This window comes from Canis lupus, chromosome 1 (assembly GCF_003254725.2).
Source record: "Canis lupus dingo isolate Sandy chromosome 1, ASM325472v2, whole genome shotgun sequence".
NCBI lineage: Eukaryota > Metazoa > Chordata > Mammalia > Carnivora > Canidae > Canis > Canis lupus.
In genome coordinates this window covers 108,583,020-108,606,660 of record NC_064243.1, presented here as the reverse complement: position 1 = coordinate 108,606,660, position 23,641 = coordinate 108,583,020, and the positions used below count along the sequence as shown (strand labels likewise).

Here is a 23,641-nt window from a genome sequence, read left to right as displayed (position 1 = left end):
GCCCAGTGAGCCCACCTGCTCCAAGCCGGGTTGGGCTGCTGTGCTGGCAGTGTGATCTAGGGCAGTTAGGATTTGCAGCCCTCTGAATTTCAGCTTCCTTATCTGTAAAGTAGAGCTGATAACAGTGTCTACCTCGTGACTGTGTTATGAGGATTGAGTTATAATGCAAGGGAAGCACTCTACAAAAGTTAGCTAGTGATATTTGTGTATTAAGATTAGAGTCTTAGGGGTGCCTGGTGGTGGCTCAGTCAGTTAAGCATCCAACTCTTGGTTTAGGCTCAGGTCATGATCTCAGGGCCATGAGATTGAGCCCCATATTGGGCTCCATACTCAGCACAGAGTCTGCTTGTCCCTATCCCTCTGCTCCTTCTACTGTTTGCATGCTCTCTCTTTCAAATAAATAAAATCTCAAAAAAAAAAAAAGATTAGAATCTTAGAATGCTAAAGTTATGGGATGTTAGAAATGTAAACTTAAGGGTTAGTAGACGGGGGGATTTTAGCACCCTCTTTACCAAATGGTTAAAGTGGACATCACTAATAGTGGGACAGGCAGGTGTCACAGCCTCCTGGTATAATGCACTGAAGAGGACACCACATCACTTGCATGAACTCTGGCCATCACCTGAATCTAATCATGAGGAAACATCGACAAACCCAAATTGAGGACTGCTGTACTAACTGGCCTATCTTCAAAAGTGTCAGGGTCACAAAAGTCATAGAGAAGCTGAGGTATTGATCCAGAAGAACTCTAAATTTAGAGAATGACAACCAAGTGCAACATTTGGTGCTGGATTGGACCGGAAAAGAGGGAGGGAGCAAAAACACAGCCACAAGGATGTTATGGCGACAACCAGGGAAAATGCAAACAGGGACTGCAGATTGGGTAATAATATTGATTCAGTATTACATTTCTTGAGTGCGGTGATCAGATTGTGACTGTGGTGGGGTGGTGGTGGGGAATGTCATAAATCTTAGCAGATGCACACTCAAGTGTTCATGAGTGAGTGGTCATGCTGTCTGCAACTCGCTCCCATCTCGTGCCACAATTATTAATACTATTATATATTCGAGAGAGTGAGTGAATGCAAGCAGGACAGAACATGAACAATTGGTGAATCTGGGGAAAGGTTACATGAGGGTTCACTAAGCCATCTCTGCAGTTCTGCAGGTGTGAATTTCTTTTTCACAATAAAAGGTTGGGCAGAAAAAGAACATGGGGATTTTAGAAACCAGGTATGATAGAAGTATAGAAGATGGATTCGTGTTTCAACAGTGGATGCACAAAATCTGAGAAGATGAAAATCTTAGCACCATCAAATCAGAGACTGGTTGGGATATGGGTTAGAATACCCAGATATGGGAATCCTGGAAACTTAAAACTTTAGATTCTTAGCATATTAAAATTATAGGGCTTAAATCTCAGAATCTGGGAACAGCCATGATCCTTTGGTGCCTCAGAGATCATATTTAATTTGGAGAAACTAAGGCCCATGGACCACCCTAATCCGTATAGTGGCTGTGGGCAAATCTGAAAATGGGTTATCTTCTTCAAGACACTTTTATTTCCATGAATCAGGACATGGTCACAATAGACATACAAATCCACAATATCCATTATATGAATAGAGCTTTCTTAGATGTGGTGCTCTTACGCAGTGCACAATCTCAATAACTGTATGTGACAGCCCGGATTGCCCACGCTGAGGCAGAAACTTTCTCAAGAAACAGGGTCCAGGGCTAATTTGGACTGGAACCCAGGTGTCCTCCCTCCTAGTCCTGGACTTATGCTGCACTGATAAGTGATGCCAGGCCTGTGACTGTCACCTGGGATGGGAGAGCAGGGATAGAAGGAAGGCGTCAACTTTTCCTAGCTCTTTGGTGCCACCACTGAGCAGCATTTACTCCTGCACTTCAGACATCTCACTACTGAGGTCATTTGCAGGTGAGAAAGGCGCCGCTGATGCCTGCAGTGACACCCATACTCACTTCCTTCTGCAAAAGATGGGGGCAGGGCAGACTCGGGGTGTGGGTAGCAGTGGAATGCTGAGCTCTAGTGACAGCAGGCACCAGTATGGTGAATGCCTTTTCTTTAGTCCAAGGAGGCTGGGAGACGGGGAATGGTAGGGATAGGATGGAGAGAGGAGGTCACAGATGGCCAAAGGGATCCCATGCTACAGGATGACAGAACAAAGATCCTGAGCCCCACTCGGGAGAAACAGAGTGGGGGAGGGGGTGGCGGGGCGGGGCCGGGAGAGGAAGAAAAATGAATGGGGATGGGCAGATCAGAGGATCCTAGGCTGACCCAGGTGGACAGAATGATCTACAAATACCCAGGGCAGTAGAAAGATAGGAAGATGTGATAGGCAGAGAGGCAGGGAAGGTGGCCTATTGATAGTCTTTGCTGGGGTACCGGGGTGGAACTAAAGATTTATGAGACCCAGAAATCCAGCCCCAGGAAGAGTTAGAGGCACGAGGGGACTGGCGACTGCATGAGCAGAACCAAAGATCTGTGACCAGTTACGCCTCAGCTTTACTCCAGAAAGAGGATGAAAGGGGGGTATGGCACACCATGTAGCAGGTGGCAGGTGGGACCCGTGAGAAGCTCAGCCTGTCCTCTACTTCAGTTCCTTTGCAGCTCTTACCACTCCCTGACACTCTTCTAGCTTCACTGCTCACTCCCCAGTGGCCCATCCTTCCCACGAGAATCCCAGCTGCATCAGGGCAGGGCCTTGACATGTCTCATTCACTGCTGGTCTTCATTGTCCAGACCCGCTTCTGGCATGTAGTAGACCCACAATAAATGTTGGTGTTATTATAGGCAACAATGACAGTGCATCAGTCAACAAAATACACTATAAAACTATCATTCTTGAGTGTGGCACGGACAGAAGAACTACTAGCAGATAAAAAATTTTGTGGGCCACACAAGGATAGAGAAGTTATCTTGTTTACTTCTGTGTTCTTCTTTTTTTTAGGAGGGGAGAGGCAAGGGGCACAGGGAGAAGGAGAATCTTAAGCCGACTCCATGCCCAGCAGGGAGCCCAATGCGGGGCTTGATCTCATGCCCCCGAGATCATGACCTAAGCCGAAATCAAGAGTCCCACGCTTAACAGACAGAGCCACCCAGGCTCCCCCCACGACTGTTCTGTGTTCTAAAGGTAGGACCTGACATATAGTAGGTGCTCAGTAGGAGCTGCGGAAGGAGGGAAATCACAGGTCCCTTCAAAGAGGGGTGAGGAGAGGGATGGGGGCAGGGAGACACAGGAGGGTAGGAAGGTACAAGGGGAGGTGGGCTTCTTTATGATTCAACCAAAGACCTGGGGATAAGGTGGGCGCTGCCTCTTTCCTCTATACCATTTAATTTTCCCACATAATGCTTACCATCACCTGCTGTTTTTATATATTTAATAGTCCATAACCTTATTGCAGCTTGAGGGCAGGGACCCAAGCTGTCTTGTTATGCATGCCATTCATGCGCTCAATACACATTTTTATTTTAGTTATGCGTGTGTGTGGGTGTGTGGGTAAGGGGTTACCTGTTCTTCCAGGTAACACTACCTATAATGGAGCTCTAATAATTAACACGGGAGCAGTGTCAAGCATGGGGGAGGGGGACAGCACACCATCTGGCCAATACCTAGAAGGCTGTGCGGTACCGTGAGGGCTCTCCACCGTGAATGCACCAGCGAGGGGTGAATGGATGGATGCCTCAGGCCTGCCCACCAGGCAAGGTGAAGGACACGGGCGCTGGAGGCAGCCCTGAGCGCCAGGAGCCCTGAGGCTGCGGCCCCGGGACAGCCCACCCACCTGTACTCGTAGTCGGAGCCGGCCTTGGCGGAGCCGTCCTCGGTGCGGTAGTCCACGTAGAACGTGCTGTTGCCCTCCCCGCCCTGGCAGGTGACGGACAGCAGCACCGAGCCGCAGTTCTCCAAGCAGTGGTAGAGGCTGGGCTCGAAGTAGATGCGGCTGGCGCCGTCGTCCTCGTCCTCGCCGGGGCCCTCGGCCGGGGACGCCCTGCGCGACGCGTCCACCGCGTGTCGCCGCAGCACGTTGCCCGCGCCCGTCATGAGCCGCGTGGCCTGGATGCGGTAGAAGGCGCGGCTCTTCTGCTGGTGCAGCAGCGCGTAGTAGTTGGCGATGCCCACCAGCTGCTCCAGGTCCTTGTCCGGGTGCTTCTGCTTGAGGTCCTTGAGGATCTGGATGACCTCGCGGCGGCTGGCGTCCAGCTCGCGGGCCTCGGCGGGGCCCGGGCCCAGGCCGCCCAGCTCTCCCGGCACCTCGGCGCCCACGAACGTGCCGTCCAGCTCGATGCTCTTGGGGGGGTCGCCCTCGGCGCCGATGATGATGCCGCTGCGCGGGTCGGTGCGGTAGCGCTTGTACACGTACTTGTAGAAGAGCAGCCGCTTATCGGCCATCCAGGCGAACACCACGCACACCGGGAAGAAGACGAGGGTCAGCAGCGCCTCCCACACCTGCGGGCGGCCGCGGGTCAGGACCGCCGCGCCGCCAGGGGGCGCGCTCGCAGCCCGCCGTCCCGCCGCCCTGCGTCTCTCTCGCGGGGCACTGGGTCCCGGGGTCCGCGGGCGCGACCCCCCAACCCCCCCACCGTCTATCCCGTCCTGCATCTCCCCGCATCTCTGTCCCTGCGCTACTTCGCTCCGGGGTCGGCTCGTCTCTGCCTCTCCCCATCTCTCTCTGTCTAGGTCGTTGTCTCTCTCTCCCTGTCTCCGTCCCACCCGGTGTCGGTCGGTTTTTGAACCTTTCTCTCTCTCTGCCTTGTTGCCTCTGTCTCCTTGTCCTCCTTTTAGGTCTTTTGTAGATACTCATCTGTTCCCGTTGTGAGATTCTTCCCTCACAAGAGGTTCCTCTCCCTCTCCCTCTTTCCTGGTCTCCTGATGAATCCACGCATCCATCGGTCCATCCACCCATCCATTCATCCGCCCACGCATCCATCCGTCCACCCATTCATCCCTCCGGCGGCCCATCCATCCGTCCACCCACCCATCCATCTGTCCACCCATCCATCCATCCATATTCACTCATCCATCCACCCACCCATCCACCTTTTATGCCGAGACCCACTCCCAGCTGCCTCAGTGCCAGGAATCCAGACACCCTCAGCTGCCACTAGGCAACAGGTCCCCACCCTGTGGTTTCAGCTCCAGTCAAGGGGCAGAGCCTGTGTCCCTTCCTGCCTCTCTCTCCTTCCATCTTTTTCTCCTTGCTCCATTTCCCCTCTATCCTTCCTCACCTGGGATGCCTCGGCTTGTCCAAACCCTACCCATCAGTCACCCAGGGCCAGTTCTCTACTCATCTCTTCCTAAAGCTCCCTGATTCCCCACCCTTCCCCCCACCAGGGAAGGGTGGGGAAGGTCTTTGCAAGCCTCTCCTTCTTTAGAATCTGTTTGGCCCTTAGGGATAAGACTTTGACTCTAAAAGAGGCACAAGTTTGGCTCCTCTCACGGCCTCATAGCGCAAGTTCCCATGTTTACATGCTGTCTCCCCAGAGAGACAAGGCAATGCTGAGTTCAGATCCTGGTTCTAGAAGAGGGAGGTCTGGCTCAGCCTCTTGTCTGTAAAATTGGGGCATCCCAAGACTGAATGAGACCCTGTACCCCTAAACACTTAGCACTGTCAGTTCCTGACACGCAGAACATACTCAAAATGTGAAATTACCATTACCATTATCATGCTAGTGCTGTACCTAGATTAGTGTTCATTGAGGTCCAGGACACACTCCGCCCCTGGTTACCCTTCTCATTAAAGATAAGAATGGATTACAGATTATTTACAGTCAGATGGCCCCCAGAGGTATCTTTAAAATGGGCCCAGAAGGGAAAATACCTTTTAAGATCCAATCCCTACACTTCGTCACCATGTTTACTGATGGCTCAGAGAGAAGGGTAGGACTTGGAAACAGAGCCTCACAAAGCCACCAGGCAGGCTTGTGAAAAGAAGCCAGGTTTCCTACACAAGCTGTAAAATGAACTCTGGGCTTGTGTTCATTGCACTGACCACTGTGTATATTGCAGGGGATTCTTCCCTAATCAGAAGACAACCTCAAACCCCTAAGATTTGCTTTTGATTCTAGGAGACTCATATCTTCCTTCCAGGGTACCCACTGTGAATGTTCTTGCCCACCGTGGAAGAGAAGTGAGACAGCTTCAGTGGACAGGAACACCCCCAAGATGGGGTGTCACCAATCTAGGGTTTTTCATGGGCTGCCACTATGACTGGGGGGGGGGGGATATTATCCAGCAAGTCATGGGGCAGTCCCACATAATACAGAATTATCCCATGTCTTGCTGACTTCAGAACCTCCTGCTGGACATGCACGTTGGTGAAGAAAACCTGCTTATAATTGGAGTCTGGAACTCAGCTCTGTTATGTGTATATGAAGTATTTTCCTGATGCTTTAATATATGCTGAATATGCTTATTTTTAATCTTGTAGCTACCCACTCCTCTGCTCAACTTTTGCATGGAATGTTTCCTGATCTTTTTCTTTCTCTTAAACCCAAACTTGCTCAATCTAAGTAGGTGCTGGCATCTGGCTTCCCCATTATGACTTTTAAAGTAGCCATGGGATCCCTGGGTGGCGCAGCGGTTTGGCGCCTGCCTTTGGCCCAGGGCGCGATCCTGGAGACCCGGGATCGAATCCCACATCGGGCTCCCGGTGCATAGAGCCTGCTTCTCCCTCTGCCTATGTCTCTGCCTCTCTCTCTCTCTCTCTCTCTCTCTCTCTCTGTGACTATCATAAATAAATAAAAATTAAAAAAAAATAAAGTAGCTATGCTAAAGCATTTACATGTGGAAATGCACATCATTCTATTAGAGATTACTTTCTTTTATATCACAGTTCAGGCATTATACTGACTTTCAGAAAGCCAACAGTGCAGGCAAATTCATTAACAGGAGGAGTAGCTCACATTTACTCTGTTCCAGGCCTGCTGTTCTGAGCCCTTCCACGTGTAATTTATTTGATCTTCACACAGCCCCTCAAAAGTCAGTCCTATGACAACGGCCAGGTGACAGGCCCAGAAACTGAGGCACAGGCAAAGTGAGGAACCTGCCCGAGAACAGCCAGGAAGCAGCAGAAGTGGGGTGTACCAGGACATTTACCAGAAAAAGGGAGCATCGGGTATGAAGGGTCAAGAACCAAGGGGCCTGGCCTAACCCCTTCCATGGTTCAGATGTGAAAACTGAGGGCCAGAGAGGGTACAGGCTTTGCCTGAGGTCACACAGCACTTCGGGACAAAATCCAGAGCTAGACCCATCTCACTGTCTCAGTTCACTGTGTTGAGGAGGAAGTGGCACCATCTTGGTCTCATGCCAGTTCCTTCCATTACTTCATGAAAATGTCCCATAATTCTGGCTTTCACATTACTCCTGAAGGGATCCCCCCATGGCTACTTCCCCAGAACTGTGGCACTCTCCACCCTGTTTTCTGAGTCTGAAGGGCTCCTTCTCAGGGGGATATCTCTCTTCTACTCTCATGCCTACCCACCTGTCGCTCATGGTGCCTAAAGTTCTCTTCATATTTTTGCTGTAAATCCTCATCAAAGACCACTTTGCAAACCTAAGTCAGTATACCATTCTTTTTAATAGCGCATGAGAACCACGTGACACATCCTTCTGTACTTTTCACCATAGCAGCCAGGAGACTCAGCATTATAGTCATTAGTCAATTGCAGCAAATGTCTCTTGCCCTCTCTCATCCCTGTCTTCTGGTGCTACCTTAGCTCACCTGTCGTTTCTGGTCCCTTAGCTCCTCCTTAGCTCATCTGCGGTTTCTGGTCCCTCCCTCCCTTCTGCTTTTATATCACCTGCAAAGAATTTTTATACTTCTAACTCCAGCTCCTTCCTGGAAAGAAACTATAGTTGGCAGAATCTGGCAGATATGCACCAAGAGATTATACACATGTGTGAAGGAATTCTGGGTAGCCTCAAATAAATTATGCATGTGTGTGAACAAATTAGGCCAGGCCCATAAATAAATTATGCAAATATGGGCAGCAGTCATGGGATTGTGGGAAATAAATTAGGCACATGTTTTAAGCAGAATGTGGTTAAGACACTGGACGAACGAGAGGCAAATGATTATGTGAACGTGGGTGTAACTTACTGAGTGGTGGGGCTAAATTTTGTCTCGCTGCTGGAATAAATTATGCAAAGTGGCCTTTGCAGTGAACTGGGTTTATACCTACGCTGGATTGGATTGAGTATAAATTATAGTGATGTGGCATAAATTATCCTCCTATCGGAGATCAATTATGAATAATGAATGAATTATGCAAATCACAATCACAGATCTGGCAAATACAGAGGGAGATCATGCAGATGTGGGCCTGCATCTATACAAGCCCGTGGATACATTAAGCCAATCGCACCAAGTTACCCAAATTGATTAGCACTGTCAGAAAACACAAGGCTGGATTATGCAACTGTGGCATGAATTATGGAAAATGGAGGAGGTCTTATTATACAGACAGGAATAAATTATGCAGAAGACAGGGAGTGTAACACGTGAACATACCTGGCAAATACCTGGCTAGACTGTGAACTACGTGCGGTATGCATTACACAGATCACAAGGACTCTGTTAACACATATGGCACCATCGTGAGAGCTAAAAAGGGGCCCCTTCTGGATGGGTATATTGCAAAATGTCACCTCCCTCTGGGCAGAGGAGTCCTTTCCAGGGCCTGTGGAGCCATACAGACATGGCTTGAGCACACTCAATGGACTTGAGCCCCAACTTGCCTTCTCCAGCCCAATGCCCTTGTGCAGTGTGTGACCAGGGCATACCTGACTGCCCTCCCAGATGTGAGCATGCATTTCTGCAAACACATAAATCAAGTCTCCAAGCCCAGGGAGCCACCCCTCTGGATTTTGCAGACATGCATGCACCAAGGAGGTGTCCATGGCTCCTTGCTCACCTGGACCACACCCGGGGAAAAGACGGCAAGGATGAGATAAAGCCAGACGTAGGCGAAGATACTCCAAGAGGCAGTGACAAAGAAGACTCTCAGGTGCTTGATCTTGCGGCTCTCGCCGGCTGGGATGACATAGATGCACACGGCAATGACAACGAACATGTTGAAGGCAGCACTGCCCACGATGGTGCCAGGGCCCAGCTCGCCCGCCTGGAAGTTGTGGCCACAGACCTCGATGACAGACAGCAGGATCTCAGGGGCTGAGGACCCCAGGGCCATGAGTGTGAGGTTGGACACTGTCTCGTTCCAGATGCGGACGGTGCCCACGCTGGTCTCACCATTGGCTTTGGTGATGGTAATCTCCTTCTCCTTTGATGTGATGACCTCGATGGATGCCATGAAGCGGTCAGCGATGATGGACACGCCCAGGAACATGTAAACCATGGCCACGAAGTAGACCACTGCTCTCGCTGCTTTGTCACCCAGCGACGGGTCATCGGGCTCCCACACAGGCAGCAGGACCCCCGGCTGGCAGCGGTTGGAGCCCTGGCAGCCCCCTGTGCTGGTATCACTGTCATTGGTTGGGGGAGGTGGCAGGGAGGGAGTGGGGGTGGCCGCCCCTGAGCATAGGGGCGTCCCCAGGAGGAGTGCAAACCCCACTAAGGCCAAGGGAGCCATGGAGGGTGTCGGGTCCTGTGGAGGAGGAGGAAGTGTGGGTGAGGGGCACGAACCCCTCCCATTCGCACAGGAGCCAAGGCTTGTTGGGTGTCAAGCAGAGGGCTGATGGAGGGGGGATGGAGACAGAGGGAGACACAGACATGGAGAGATGGAGAGACAGAGAGTGCCAGATAGAGACCAAGAGAGAAAGATAAAGACAGAGGAGCGTCACACACTGCCAGTGGGGTGCACATTGGTCTCACCAGTTCGAGGAACTACAGCTGAACGTCCTGTGTCCTAGGACTCAGCCCAGGTACACATGCACTCAGGAGCCACAGGTCGTGTGTCTGCCAAGAGACACATCCGAGAATGTCCGTAGCTGCTTTATTTTTAACAGCTCCTGTCTTGAGACAACCCAGATGCCTCTCGGCAGTAAACGGAGAATGACAGCACAGAGCACTCACACTGTGGAATGCTATATGGCCCTGGAAAGGAATTGGCTGTTGACCCGCCCAGCCGCACAGATGAATCCCACAGACAACAATGAATTGTGGAACAATGAATCCAGGCCCCAAAGAACACAGACTGAACGATTTCGTGGGTGAGGTGAGGGTCCCGAGGCCCTAAATTCATTAGGTCCTTCTAATGGTTTCCAACCTGGCCCTCAGAGGGCTCCTGCCTGGGGTCTGGGATGTGGCAGGATGTCTGTTTGTCTGAGCGGGGCTGGGGAGGGGCTGCTGGAGGGTCTCTCACTCGCATCTTCCCCTGCAATGGTGGCAGGTGTCTCCCTCAAGCACCCATAGGTCTCTGTGAGGTGCCCAGGTCTTCAGCAGCTGTGACAGGAGGCCCCGTGTTGAGCTTTCTGTCCCGTTTGTGGGTTTTGGGGTCTCTGTGGTTTCAATACTCCCCCCCCCCCGGGGGGTGCCTGGGTGGCTCAGTTGGTTAAGCATCTGCCTTTGGCTCAGGTCATGATCCCAGGGTCCTGGGATCAGGCCCCGCATCAGGCTCCTTGCTCTTCTCCCTTTACCTTTGCACCTCCCCCTGCTCATTCTTTCTCTCTCAAATAAATAAAAACTTAAAAAAAAAAACAAACATAAAACTCCTCTGGCCTCTAATCCTGGGTTTGAGTGGCTATTTCATGTCTTGCCTTGGTTCCCTTTAAAAGCGCTAATCAGCTCAGCTCCTCCCTCTGCTCAGAACCCTCCATGACTCCCAACTCCGCCTTAGAGAACCGCAGCCCTTGCCCTGGCTCATAAGGTCTCACAGGATCTGCCTCCCTCTTTCCCTCTCTGGCTTCATCTCTCTCCCTGTACCCTTTGCTTGCATGGCTCCAGCCATCTCGAGGTTCCTCACATACTAGACAAGTTCTTGCCTCAGGGCCTTTGCACCTGCTGTTCCCCCTCCCTGGGACACTCTTCCCCACATATTCGCCCTCTCTTCTCCAGTTCTCCACTCAGATGTCACCTTCCCTGAGCTCCCCATTCCAAATGACACCACCTCACTTTGGGGAGGGCCAAGGCTCAGAGGTTAAAAACTCGTTCAAGCCCCTAGTACCAACTCTGGTTTCATTTCTCTCTCCAAGAGTGGCCTCAACTCCCAGCTCCTCTGCCCCACTGTTGCGTTGTCTTGGTAACCCAGTAGCCTATTAAAAAAGGGTCTGAGAGAAGAAGGAGGGGTCCTCCGAGCCCGCCTCCACTTCCCTGATCCCGGTCTCCTCCAGCTGCTGGGGGCTTCAGATCTCCAGGTAACTTGCATTTCTGTCTGGAAGTTCTTCTATCAGTCTAACTCACAGCCTGCCCCCAAAACACGCCCACATACTCACGGGCAGGGAGCTGGCTCCTGGGGGAGGGAGGCAGAATGTTGGCAGAACTTCCCTGAGGAGTGTGTGTGTGTGTGTGTGTGGGCGGCGAGAGGGGGGATTCTTAAAGGGCCACCACACAATTAGCCCCCTTTGCAAGGCCCCTAATGATACATCTAATTAGCAGCCCCCTAATTAGCAACAACTTAGGCATAATTACAAACCCACCAGGATCCCAAGCAGACTCATGCTCTCTTCTCCCTCCCTTCTCCGTGGCTTTCAGGAGTAACAAGGGCCACCTGGAGTCAAGAATTCATCTCAAGCATCTAGCTCCCTCTGTCATGTGAGGGCCCTGGCCTGGAAAGTGCCCCCTCAAGTCTAACCACCTGTCCCTCCTGCTGCAGTCCCAGAGGGAGATCAGAGTCCGCCAATGGGTGTTCTCATGCCTGCCCCCCTTGCCCAGGGGCTGGGCCAAGCAGCCCTTTTCCTGTAAAACGTGGTTTCCTCTCACTGAGGCCCTTAGGGGAGGTGGGGTCGGAGAAAGTACTAGATAAATATTTGTGAAATAAACGACCAAGAGCTCTGAGCCTTGTCGCTGGGGACAGCTGGGCTTCCTCTGCTAGAGTCGCCTGCATCTGCCTCTCTCCATCCACCAGCAGCCTTGAAACCTAATCTGGGTTTAGAACCCAGGGGCAAAAGGATCAGGTTGAGGCCAGGGTAGGAGTCCGGAGGGCAGCTGGTGGCATCTCTCCATGTCTCCCCACCCTCGCAGGCAGGTGGCCAGCTGGGTCGGTGGTGAGCACCCTGGTTCTGCCTCACACACCCCTCAGGGTCTCAGACACCTGCCTAGAGTGGGACTGCAAGTGTGAGGGGGGGGGCAGTCTGGTGTGCCAGGTGGGACCTCCTCCCTTCTGCATGTCCCTCGCACTGGTGATGGAGGTGGCAGTTTCTGCTTGTGCTCTGGTGCGGGCAGGGGTTGCCTGCCACCCCTTGGAGGGATTTCTAGGCAGGGACACGACGGGCTTCTAAACACACCCACTTACTGCTCCAGGGTGAGCCAGGCTCTCCCAGCACCACTCCATATCCCGCTCTGGGTGGGGAGTGTCACACAGAGTCTCCGTGCTCAGGGCTACGACACATTGATGGGTAAACTGAGGTCTGGAGGGGGAAAGAGCTTGGTCAGGTCAAGCAGCTTCGGAACAGGGGCAAGGGAGGATGGAAACTCAAGGCATGGAACTCCTAACCTGGTGCTCTTCTGAACCCAGCCGGGCCCCACGTGGATATTTGAGGACCTCACCCCATCGCAGCCTGGGCTATTGGCTAGGCTCACACCTCTCCCCTAGTCGCTCACTCCCCACCCACCTTCTTTGGGTCCGCCTTCCCCCCAGGAAAGAAGATGTATTGGCCAGGGACCTCCAGACTCAGAGGGGCCCTCTTGGAGCCCCCAAGGGATGGTGGAGAATTTCTGAGATCCACCCCTACTGAGAGACAGGTCTGAGGCTGGTACAATGAGAGGGATGGAGGTGAGGCTGCGGGAGGGACTGGCCTGACCCGCCCCAGTGCCTAGTGTTGTGCCTGGTGTAGGAAAGGTGCTCAGTAACTGTCAAAAGAAGGGAGGAGTTGAGCAAGCAATGGATGAATGGGCGAACGAGGAACAGAAGTCAGACTGCAGGAAGGACTGGTCCAGTCTCTATGAAGAGGAATGGGGAGGCAAGATGGAAGGACTGGGGCCAGCTCCACCACAAAGGGTATAGGGTAGACTGCAAGAAGGACTGGCCCCAGAATGCCAGACACAAGGCAGGGGAGAAGAGAAGAGCTCTGGCCTCAGGGGAGGGATGGGGCACCAGCGAGGCAGCTGGGAGGATGGGCGGGAGCTTGGAGGAGTTTGGGGGGACTCCGCACCTTCTGAGGCAGCCCACCCTGGGGAGGGGACGATCTTCTCCCTCCAGGTCTCCCCCTTGCCAGGGGCGGGGACCAAGGTGTGTAGGAGGAGAGTTAACCTGCTATTAGGGAAGGGAGAGACCGAGAAACGGAGACCACATACCTACAGATGGTGATGGAGAGGAGGGAGAGGGGCAAGAAGAGACAGGGAGACACCCACAGAGATAGAAGAGATGGGAGAGCAGAGATTGGAGAGAGAGAGATAGAGAGACATACACATATGGTGAAGGAGAAAGAAACCAGGGACTTAGAGACAGAATCCCTGAAAAGACACAGGACAGACCGGGGCACAGAGGGAACCAGGGGGACAGAGGCTGGAGTGAGGGACTGAGAGACAGGGGCACGGGGACAGGGACTCAGAGAGCCAGATAGACTGTGCAGGACAGGACCCTGGAGAGATGTGGAGAGGCAGAAAGACGAGACCCAGACGCAGGAAGGCGGGGGCGGAGGGAGAGAAGGCGAAGGGGGGCTGCCCCAGACGGGCTGGGGTGTTCTCACCCCCTCAGTGACCAGGATGCACCCCCTCCCCGCCGGCAGTGCTCCCAGGAACACAGGAGGGGCTGAGGGTGTCGGCTAGAGGTGGCGCCCCTAATCCACGGAGGGGACCTGGTATCCCCACCCGGGATATGCAGCCCCTCAACCCCCATAAGCGAGCTCGGGGAACAGCGGCTCCTGGCTCTTCAAATGTCCCCTCCACCCGCCTGAGGCAACACCATCCTTCCTCCACGCCCCCCCCAAAACTGGGGGGTCTCTTACCTGCAGCTGCAGTCTGGAGCAGGTCCCCCTAGCACTGGGCTGGCAGTGGTGGGCGACTCCGCCCGACAGAAAGAGAGAGAGAGAGAGAGAGAGAGAGAGAGAGAGAGAGAGAAAAGCTGGAGACTGAGAGGGAGAGCCAGGGAGGAGGGGAGGGAGAGGGGATAGAGGGAGGAGAGGAAGAGGGGGGAGGGACACGAGGGAGGGGGAGTCGGGAGAGAGGGAGGAGGAGGGACAGGGGAGAGTGCTGGGAGGGAGGAGGAGGAGCCGGAGACAGAGGGGAGGAGGAGGAGGCGGGGAGAGGGGAGGCTGCCGAGAGGCGGGGGAGGCACCTGGAGAGAGGAGGTTGGGGGGAGCCCGAGCCTCCCCCCAACCCTTCAGGTTCAGCACCACAGGCAAGGGACAGCGGTGGCGGATGCTCCTGTGTGTGTGTGTGTGTGTGTGTGTGTGTGTTGGGGGGGGGCTGGGGGTCATCCAGAGGCATCTTTCCCTCTCCCCAACACACACACTCTCCGATCCATACAAGGGCCAGGGAGGCAAAAACAGCCACAAATAGTTACAGGCTCACAGAACCGGGTGGGGGGGAGGGCAAGAATGTTTAATCAGAGTCAGATCCAAATTCACATGCTGTGCCGACAGACATAACCTCGCAAAGCAAGCCAGAAACAACCACAAAGTCACCCGTTAGTAATAGTAACAACTGTTGCCATTCATATGGCCCTTGCCATTGGCCAGGCAGGGTTATGATTTTTTTTGGAAGTGACTGACATGGGTTGACACAGCTAAGCCCTCCTAATAAGCCTGTGACGTAAATGCTATTAGCCTCATTTTACAGCTGGGGAAACCGAGGCACAGGGGGGCCAAGTATGGCTTCAGGCTCTGCACCATTAACCACTACACTACGTGCTGTCCCAGACTGAGGAGCAAGAGGTCAGGCAGTGAACCACAAAAGGCCAGGTGAGTGGCTGGAGTCCTGAAGATACAAAATCCTGAGCCCTGAAGTGTCCACGCAGGTGCCCATACACGCCCACGAGCACATACTTCACAGACCCACACCATCTAAACTCACCTAAATCCCACGCTGGAGTCCCACTCCCACCTGGGGCCAGGAGGCAATGTAGCTCTCCACCTCAGCAGGCGGGCAGCAGGAGGGAGGAGACCCTGCTTGCATCAACCGTCCGTGCCCACCACCAGGCCAGGCTGGACACCCTTGGGTGGGCTGTCAGGGGGAGGTGATTCAGCTCCAGGCAATTTCCCACGCTTGGGCCCAGGTTCTAGGAGATGACAAGGGAGCCCAGCCCAGCTGTGGGCCGGGGAAATCAGCCCTGTCTCAAACTTCTTGGTCCCTGGATCCCCTGGGTTTTTCAATCAGGTCTAACCTTGGTCCTTTCTAGCACGGCATACCCTGGGTCTTTCCCTCCTGGGTCTTATCTCAGTATGCCCCACTGGGACCTAAACTCAGCTGCTTCCTGGTGGGGTCTAGCCTTGGCCCTTGGCACAAGGTCTAACCACAGTAATTTGTCGGGGGTCCAATCTTGGCATTATTCATGGAGGGAGGTGTCTAGCCTCAATCCCTCTGCTACAATTTGACCACAGCTTCCCATGGCAGTCCTTCCCAACTGTATCCTTTCCTCTGAGGTTTAATTTCTGTGTTTTCTCCACTGGGGTCTATCCTCAGATCCAGAGAGCCCCACTGCGGTCTAGCCTCAGATCCAGGGGGGCCCACAGGTGTCTAGCCTCAGATCCAGAGGGCCTCACTGGGGCCTAGCTTCAGATCCAGGGGGCCCCATTGGGGTCTAGCCTCAGTCCTTTTCTTTGGCTTCTACAATCTCTTCCACATTGGTTTTATTTATTTTTTTCCACGTTGGTTTTAATTCAACTTTTATGCCAGGGCCTCATTTCTAACCTCACTTCTGTCTTCTGAGGTCTACACTACGATCTCACCTTAGTCCTGCTTCTAGGTCTAACCTTGGATTTTCTCTCCCCGTATGCCCCTCCCTCCATTCTTCTGGGTGAATCCAGCACCCAGCACAGAGCCTGGCACATAGCAGGCACACATCAATCACCTCCCAGAACAAAAGAATGAAGGCAACTCGAAGTCGGCTTCCTCTGGACATATAAATAATCGTTGGCTGACCAATTCTCACTGGGGACAGAAGGGGGGAGTCAGGTGTGATCATCCCACTTTCAAATGGGGACACTGAGGCACAGAGACAGGAGTGTGTCAGCCAGGGTTGCACGGCATGGTGGGGCAGAGCCAGAGCAGGAACTCACAGCTCCACTGCCCTGGGGGGCTCTGGGGAGACCATCCCTCCTTCAGGATGCTTCTCCACCAGGAATGGCTAGAGGCGATTTCTCCAGTGAACTGTCCCTGGGTCTGGGGCAGGCAGTGGGTGGGAGCTCAGGAGGCCGAGGTCTCAGCAGGCCCTGGACCTGCCCTGTCCCCAGGCCTCTGGGACTGATGTCTCCTCTGCTCCACTTGATGCCGAAGCCGGGTCAGGACCAGCTCCGAGGCCTGGACCAGGCTGTGCTGTGGGGAACAAGAGGAGGCCAGGAATGAGACAGAGCAGGAGGAGTATAGGCTAGACCATGCGGGATGGTCTGGAGAAGCAGATGGGCCAGGAGCTTGACTGTGGTGGGAGGTCGGAGAGCAGACCAGCATGTGGGTGGGAATGGATGTCTGTGATGGGGTGACGGTTAGACCCAGGAGGATGGTGTTCAGTGTATTTCCAGCGGGAGAAACAAAGCCCAGGCCCAAACATATGGGTGTGAGGTTAGAACTCAGGAGGGACAGAGAAGGACCAAAGCACAAGAGACACACTGCACTGTACAGGAATGAGGCTAAGGTTAGACCATAGTGGGGGAGACAACGGCGAGACCTTGACAACAAAGGATAGGCCGGTAAGACAGGGGAGGAGCCAACCAAAGTACAAAGGAGAGGAATATGGCACCACAGGAGGGACAGAGTGAGACCCTGGTTGGAGGGTCTGAAGCTAATCCTAATAGAAGGGACAGAAGGGATTACAGTGATATGGCTGGATGAATGAAGGAGCAGGGGTGAGGGGATGGTTTGGCCACTATAGGGAAGTCCTCTGTCCCACAGCTGGACTCCAGCCTCTTCCACTGGGATCTAACTTAGGTCCTTTCTATTTAAGGTCTAACCTCAGACCTCTCCACTGGGGTCCAGCCTTTCTCCTTTCTGCTGAGGTCTAACCTAGACCATTCCACTGAGGAATAGATTGCAGGAAAAGACCCAAGCAAAGATTGCAGAGGAGGCAGTACCATTAGCCTCTGAGGAAAAGAACCCAGGCTAGACCACATAGAAAAGCAGATCAAAGGCAAAGAGAAGGCAAACAACACGCCAGAAAACAGGCAGACCACAGCCCAAGAGGTGGCGGTTGGGCCACAGGTAAAAGATCAGAGGTTAGACTATATTAGTTGCGATGGAGGCTTCAGTTTGGACCTTGGATTATTGACACGGTTGATTATTAGACCCTAACAGGGGTTATGGCAGGTAGGCTGCTATGGCAGGGTGGGGGGTGTGAAAATATAGCAGAAGGCCCAAACTATGGACCCCACAGCTCAAGGACCAGACCATAAGTGAAAGTTCAGAGGCTGGGCCAAAGCAGAAAGATTCGAGGTTAGGAGCTAGTGGAAAACCAGAGACTGGATGCCGGAAGGCTGGAGATTAGGGTACAAGGGAGGGTAAGTCCCCTCCTGCCATGGAAGAGGTTAGACCGCAGTGGAAGGACCGAGGTTTAAGTCATGGAGTTGGGGGTGGGGGTGGGGGTGATGTGGGCTAAATTACCACAAGGAGAAAGTCAGACAAAGCACAAGAAATCAAGGACTGAAGTTAGGGAGGCTGAGGGTAGGCAGGGACTGACAGATGCCACGTCAGAATCCCCTCTGCCAGGATGGCACCCTCCCCAACAGCGGCCCCCTCTTCGGGGACTGTCCTTGGCCAACAGAACCACCTCTCGGAAACAGTTCCTCCCTCCTTCAGGAGGGCCTGCAACCAGGGGTCCCCTTGCTGAGGGTGGACTCAGGCTACAGAGCTCCTGTGGGGTCAGTCCCTTGAATCCATCCCCTAGTGTGGCTTCTTCCCATCCCTCTCCGTGTTTCCTGGGAGAATGCGTCTGTGACAAAACGGGTGTGCAAAAATCTCCATCTCAGGCTCTGCTTTGAGGGGAACCCAACCCGAGTTGCCCAGCTACCTGCAGGATGTGCACGCCCTTCAGGGAGACCACGGCGAGCTCCTGCAGCCCGTCCCCGGTCAGGTCCACATGTGCCATGGCCAGCAGCGGGCTGGAGAAGCCCCGCTGCCACAGCAAGCGGAATCCACGCTCGGCCTCAGGCAGCCCAGACTCTGGGCCGAAGTACTTGTAACAGAGCAGCTCCTGCAGGAGGTAAGGGGTGAAGCTCACACAGGGATGTAGGGCAGTGGGAGGGGATAGGTGGTGGTGGCCCCGATCCCTCAGGTCCCACCTGTCCGTAGGTGGCCACCAGGACTTCAGGTCGCCCATCCAAATCTATATCGGTGACCAGGCCACAGAGGACGCTGTCAAACTGGTCACTGCCAGGCAGGAGAAGCTGGTCCTCAAGGCCCCGGCTAAGCAGGTCCCTGTGGGTCCCGAAGGCGGTGGGGAGACTGAGGTCATACCACAGTGTCTGTCACCTTTGGTGACAGACCTGGGCTGGGTGCCCACACAGTAGCTCCCCATCCCAGGTCTGGTCATGCTTTTCCTCCCAATGCCAGGACACCCTGGTTTCCGACCTGGACTTCTTCATCTCCACCAAAGGGAACTCAAATTGCTCGCTCAGACTGTCAACCCGCTATTCCCCAGTAGGGACACCCACTCTGCTCCCTGAAGGCGGGACCATCTCCCTCCCAAACAGAGGCCCACTTTGCTCTTTCTGGTGACATCCCTTGTCTCCAGGCTGGACACCAACACTACCTCTGTAGAGCCAGGGGAGCTTGGTCCCAGCTTGGACATCTCCGCTGCCCTCCAGGTGAGCCACAGCCGGCTTGTACTGGCTCACAAGAGCAGACTGGGACATTTTTAGAAATTCTGCTGGCTGGCTGGCATCATGTGAGTGCTCAAAATCCACCATGGTGGGAGTGGATCAGCGAACACTATGAAATTGGGGCTTTCTCACCCATGGAGCCAGTTGTTAAACATTTGCCAACATGCTCATCCAGGCAGAGGAGACATCGAGGTGCCCATCCCAAAGGCTCAATGTATCTCCTGTAAGTTCTAGACCCGAACATTCACACTGCCCTCCCTGGAGCATGAACACCTTTACCTGCCCAGCCCTGAACAACCGCCCCCAAGGGGACTTCCCGCTGAGGCCCCTCACCGGTACACCACGGCTGGCTCTAACATACTGGCCACGAGCACGCTGTACTCCTCCTGTTGTGGCGGCCGGTCCTTGGTCTCTGGAGAAGGGACATGCAGGGGGCGGGGCGTGAGGGGACAGGCTCCAGGCTCCTCCTCACACCCCCTGCTCCCTGAGAGGAGGAAGACCCCATGAGTGAGGGGAGATGCCAGGAGGAGGAGCAGGTGTGAGGCCAGAATGGGAGGGAGAGAAGTGAAGACCAACCAGACGGCAGAAGGCAGCCTGCAGGGGTCAGGCAAAGGGAAGCACCGAAAAAGGCCAGGGCACAGCAAGAGGAACAGAGCACCGCGTGGGGGTAGAGGTGAGCCCAAGCAGGAGTAGGAGGGCAGCGCAGAGTCTCCGGAGGAAAGCTTGGGGTTAGATCACAGCAAGAGACAGAGTGAAGAGGCCAGTGAGAGGGATCAGAGGAAGTCAGTGTGCAGGCTGATGGTTCCACCACCAGGGGAAAGACTCCAGGGAATGTCTGAGATCAGACCACAGGGGCAAGTCACTGAAGTGAATCTGAGAGCACAGAGGGCAGGGAGGGGCATGGGAGGGATGGCGGGGGTGGTGGTGCAGGGGGCTTGGATACTTTGGGAGAGGGGCATGGATCTGGGTATGGGGAGCTGAGCCTGCAGAGTCGACCCCCCCACCCCCCCTCAGGTCTGGAGCTCACCCTCAGGCGCCGAGAGGCTGAACACAATCACGCGGGAAATGGGGCCGTCCTGCAGGATTGTCCATGTCTGCAGAACCTCTGTGCAGAGGGGGAGGACTCAGGGCCCTGCCCCAGACCCCCGCTCTCAGCTCCCTGTCCCAGGGCCCATTCCGGCCATCACCTTGGCTTCGCTGGTCCACGTGAGCAACTCGGACATAACCACTCTGGCAGCCGAGAGCGGACAGTCGCCGGGATGTGCCGGGGAGGTTGTGGACATCAAGCCAGAGGACACTGGTGGGGGCAGGTGGACAGAGGGGCTGGAGAGTGTCACCAGGTACTGCCCCATATTCTGCCTCCCCTGGAGCATCCATTCTGTTTCTGTAGCCCTGGGACCCCGCCAGGCCTGTTATCTCTGAGGTTACCTCTACTGCCCACTTTCTCTTAGGGCTCGATTGCTATCACCTGATTTCAGAGTCCGTTTTGTGTTTTCTCTGGGATCACCACTGTTGACCAACTTCTCCGGAGTCATATCCATAGCCTGAGTTTGCTCAACTCCCCTCCCCTGCCCAGTTTCTCTGTGGTCATCTCCATCCCAGCTGTCTCTAAGGGCTTTCCCGCCACCTGATTTCTCTGAAGCCACCTGTCCTGGTCCCCTGGGCCTCTTTCAGGGGCTCTTACCTGCTGGTCAGGTTCGTGAGCTCTGGGAAGAGGTTTTCCACGGGCTGTTCTTCAAACTGATGCAGACCCTCATTCTGGGGGAACCAAGACCGACCCCCCCACCTTGGGAGTCAGTGGCCAGCCTCATACCCAGCACCAGCCCATGGCCACCTGAACAGGGCTCTACACCCCCCAAGCCTCCCTCTGCCTCACCTCCTTGTACAGATGAATGGCTGGGTCATTCCCACTCAGGAGAAACACTGTCTCCAGTTGATTCCCGACCTGGACCCTGAAAACAGAGAAATCTAGAACCCCAGTGTGGTAGAGTCCATGTGTAGAACCTTCCAACTTCAGAATAACAGAAACCTTCTGTTTCTAGAGTACTCACCTGCCGGAATCCTCACTCTGGGTGTGGATTCAGGCATGGAACATGGGGCTCCGGTGTTCCATGTTCCAGAACACCAGAACTTATTTAATCTAGAACTCTGGTGTTCCAGAAATTCTGTTTTCCATTTCCTTTTAAATACTAGAATTTCTAGAAATTGCCATCATGGATATATTCACACTCATAAAATGTCAGAACATCCAAATCCCAGGATCCAGAACATCAGCTTCTAGAATTCTCACCTGCTAGACCAGAGGTTGGCAAACTATGACCTACAGACCAAATCCAACTTACCCCCTAATGCTGTAAATAAGGTTTTACTGAAACACAGTTACACCAATTATTTGCACAGTGTCAATGGCTGCCTTCCTGCAACAGTGGCAGACTTGAGTAGTTATAACAGAGATTGTCTAGCCCTTAACAGAAAAACTTGGTCAATTGCTATGCTAGACCATTGGTGTTCCAGAATGGAACGCAGAGGTCTAGAGTGGAATTTTCATACTTTGGGATTCTAGAACCTCACATTCTAGATGATCTATATTCTATCTCCTTGAAATATGAGAGTTTGAAATAGGAAAATGACTTTATCACTACAGAATCTCCAGAACTTTTAAATCTTGGAATCTCAGAGCTTACAACTCTAGAAAACTTAGCATCTCTGGATTCTGCTATATCAAAACCTAGAACATCAGTACCTGAGAGTTCTAGATGTCTAAAACACAGGTGCTCAATAAGCTCTGATTATCTAGTTCAGGGCCGAGGCTGGTCCATAGCCACTTTAAAAGCACAATGTTCTAAAAAACAAAACTAGAGTCTGACCGTCTACAGGTAGGTTTGCTGCCTTGTTTGCTAAAGCCTCCCCACATCACACGTGCATGACCACACATGAGCACACTTTGTTGTATTACACCTGTGGCTTACATACTCTGCATGGCACAGCTGGAAAGGAGTGAACTGGAGCTCCAGGTTCAGGCAGCTCTCTGTAAGGGGAGCACACACAGATGGGCACAGGGGACCTGACAGGTGCCCCCTCCCATCATCCCCCTCCTTTCTTCCCCCGAGGCCACACTTACGGGCAATGGAGTCAAGGTTGTACTCAGAGCCAGGCTCGTAGTCGCAGTAAATGTTAAGGAAGGGGCTGCCCTTGTCCCCTGAATCCTGAGGTAGGAAACTGGCCTCAGAGGAGAGTAGGGGTAGCCGGAGGGATTGGGGTCAGAAGCAGTGGGATCCTCTGTTCGTGTAAGGAGGAGGGCACGGGTAGATGGAGGGGGCCTGGGTACCTTGATGAACGTGATCCCCACAACCAGGCCCCGCTTTGGGGGTGACTTGTTGAAGGTGTCGATGGAGACAATCTCTGCATCCACTGGGAGGGGACAGTTGAAGGTTCGGGTCAGGAAGATTCCTGACCCCCATATCCTCACTCATGGTGATCCCTGACCTCTGGGATTCACTCATCTCTGACCACAGCAATTACCATCATTTCTGGGTCCATGTGAGTCCTGATCATCATAACCATGGCATGAGGAATCCTAACCTTTGGGTCTGACCTAGCCACTGACATCAATATGTCCTGATCATCAGCCCTGATCCCTTTCAATCACCCCATCCCATCCTCCCATCACGGTGACCCAGCTCAGAGCCTCAGAAGCCTTCTCAACACCACACACCCGGCCCCTCAACCCCACGGCGCCACGCACCGGGAATGTAGTTGAATTGCAGCTCCTTGGCCACAGGCCGGATTTTCTGTCGGAGGTCTTGGTAGCGGAAGCCCAGCACCTTGCCTTTAAGGGTGGCGGCCAGCAGCTCTCCGCGCCCGCCCGCGCCGCCCGCCAGCCCGTACACATTGCTCTGCGACGAGAAGCGCGTGAAGCTATCCTCCCGCAGCGGACAAGGCCCCGCGGCCACGGCCGCCTCCCCCATTACGCCCCTCAACCACTCACCCCACCGGTGGCGCCCGCCCTGCCCCACCCCACCCACCGCTCCCGAAGCGACCTGGACCGCCGGTGCCCGCCCGTCGCGCACACCGATGACGTCAAGAAGCTGCCGTCGCTGCCCTTTACCAAGATGGCCACCCGCCGGGCTGCCCGGGCTTCCCCTAGGACTGCCCCATCGCGCCTGCGCGCTCCTACCGGCTTTTACACGCCCAGAGAAGGGGCTCCCACAGGCTCCCTGAACATGGGAGGGGGTGGCCGTCTCTGTGGGCAGTATGGAAGATAGAATATTAATCATAAAACGCAGTATAGCCCTTACGTGCCAGGAACTGTTCTAAGCGCTTTCCATTTATCGATTTATTTCAAACTCACAAGCAGGCTCAAGTAGGAACTATTGATGAAGGAATCGAAGCGCGGGAGGTAATTTGTCTACAATCACACAGCCAGTAAGCAGCACACGGGAATCCAAACAAGATCGTTCTATCTCATGTTACCTTTAAAATGGTGAAATGCGTTCCTACCCAAGGAAAAAGGATCTGGCTGGCTGTCCTGG

The 23,641-nt window shown here is 53.9% G+C and overlaps 2 protein-coding genes across 8 annotated transcripts in view; both read right to left on the bottom strand.

Annotated features, from left to right (window-relative positions):
- The window catches only part of SLC8A2 (solute carrier family 8 member A2), a 30,877-nt gene extending 16,242 nt beyond the window's left edge, over nucleotides 1–14,635 (bottom strand). For 2 of the 7 annotated variants that reach the window (XM_049109066.1, XM_049109071.1), the window contains exons 1-3: nucleotides 14,088–14,635; nucleotides 8,939–9,628; nucleotides 3,808–4,472 (exon numbers count right to left, since the gene is read on the bottom strand). In XM_049109066.1, coding sequence (XP_048965023.1) covers nucleotides 3,808–4,472; nucleotides 8,939–9,628; nucleotides 14,088–14,558 — 1,826 coding nt within the window. In that variant the 5' untranslated portion in view covers nucleotides 14,559–14,635. Of the gene's footprint in view, nucleotides 1–3,807; nucleotides 4,473–8,938; nucleotides 9,629–9,855; nucleotides 10,078–12,433; nucleotides 12,549–14,087 lie in introns of all 7 variants that reach the window. The other 5 variants (XM_035712391.2, XM_025424501.3, XM_025424502.3 and 2 more) reach the window with 5 other exon arrangements.
- Nucleotides 14,636–14,661: 26 nt separating this feature from the next.
- KPTN (kaptin, actin binding protein) lies at nucleotides 14,662–23,247 on the bottom strand. The gene is made up of 12 exons (XM_025424497.3): nucleotides 22,855–23,247; nucleotides 22,438–22,520; nucleotides 22,231–22,315; nucleotides 22,083–22,137; nucleotides 20,986–21,061; nucleotides 20,794–20,867; nucleotides 20,297–20,406; nucleotides 20,137–20,214; nucleotides 19,443–19,521; nucleotides 18,570–18,705; nucleotides 18,299–18,481; nucleotides 14,662–16,614 (listed from the first exon to the last, which is right to left on the bottom strand). Exons 1-12 carry the CDS (start codon nucleotides 23,075–23,077, stop codon nucleotides 16,486–16,488), a joined length of 1,311 nt encoding a protein of 436 aa, XP_025280282.1. The 5' UTR covers nucleotides 23,078–23,247; the 3' UTR covers nucleotides 14,662–16,485.
- Nucleotides 23,248–23,641: the final 394 nt, after the last annotated feature.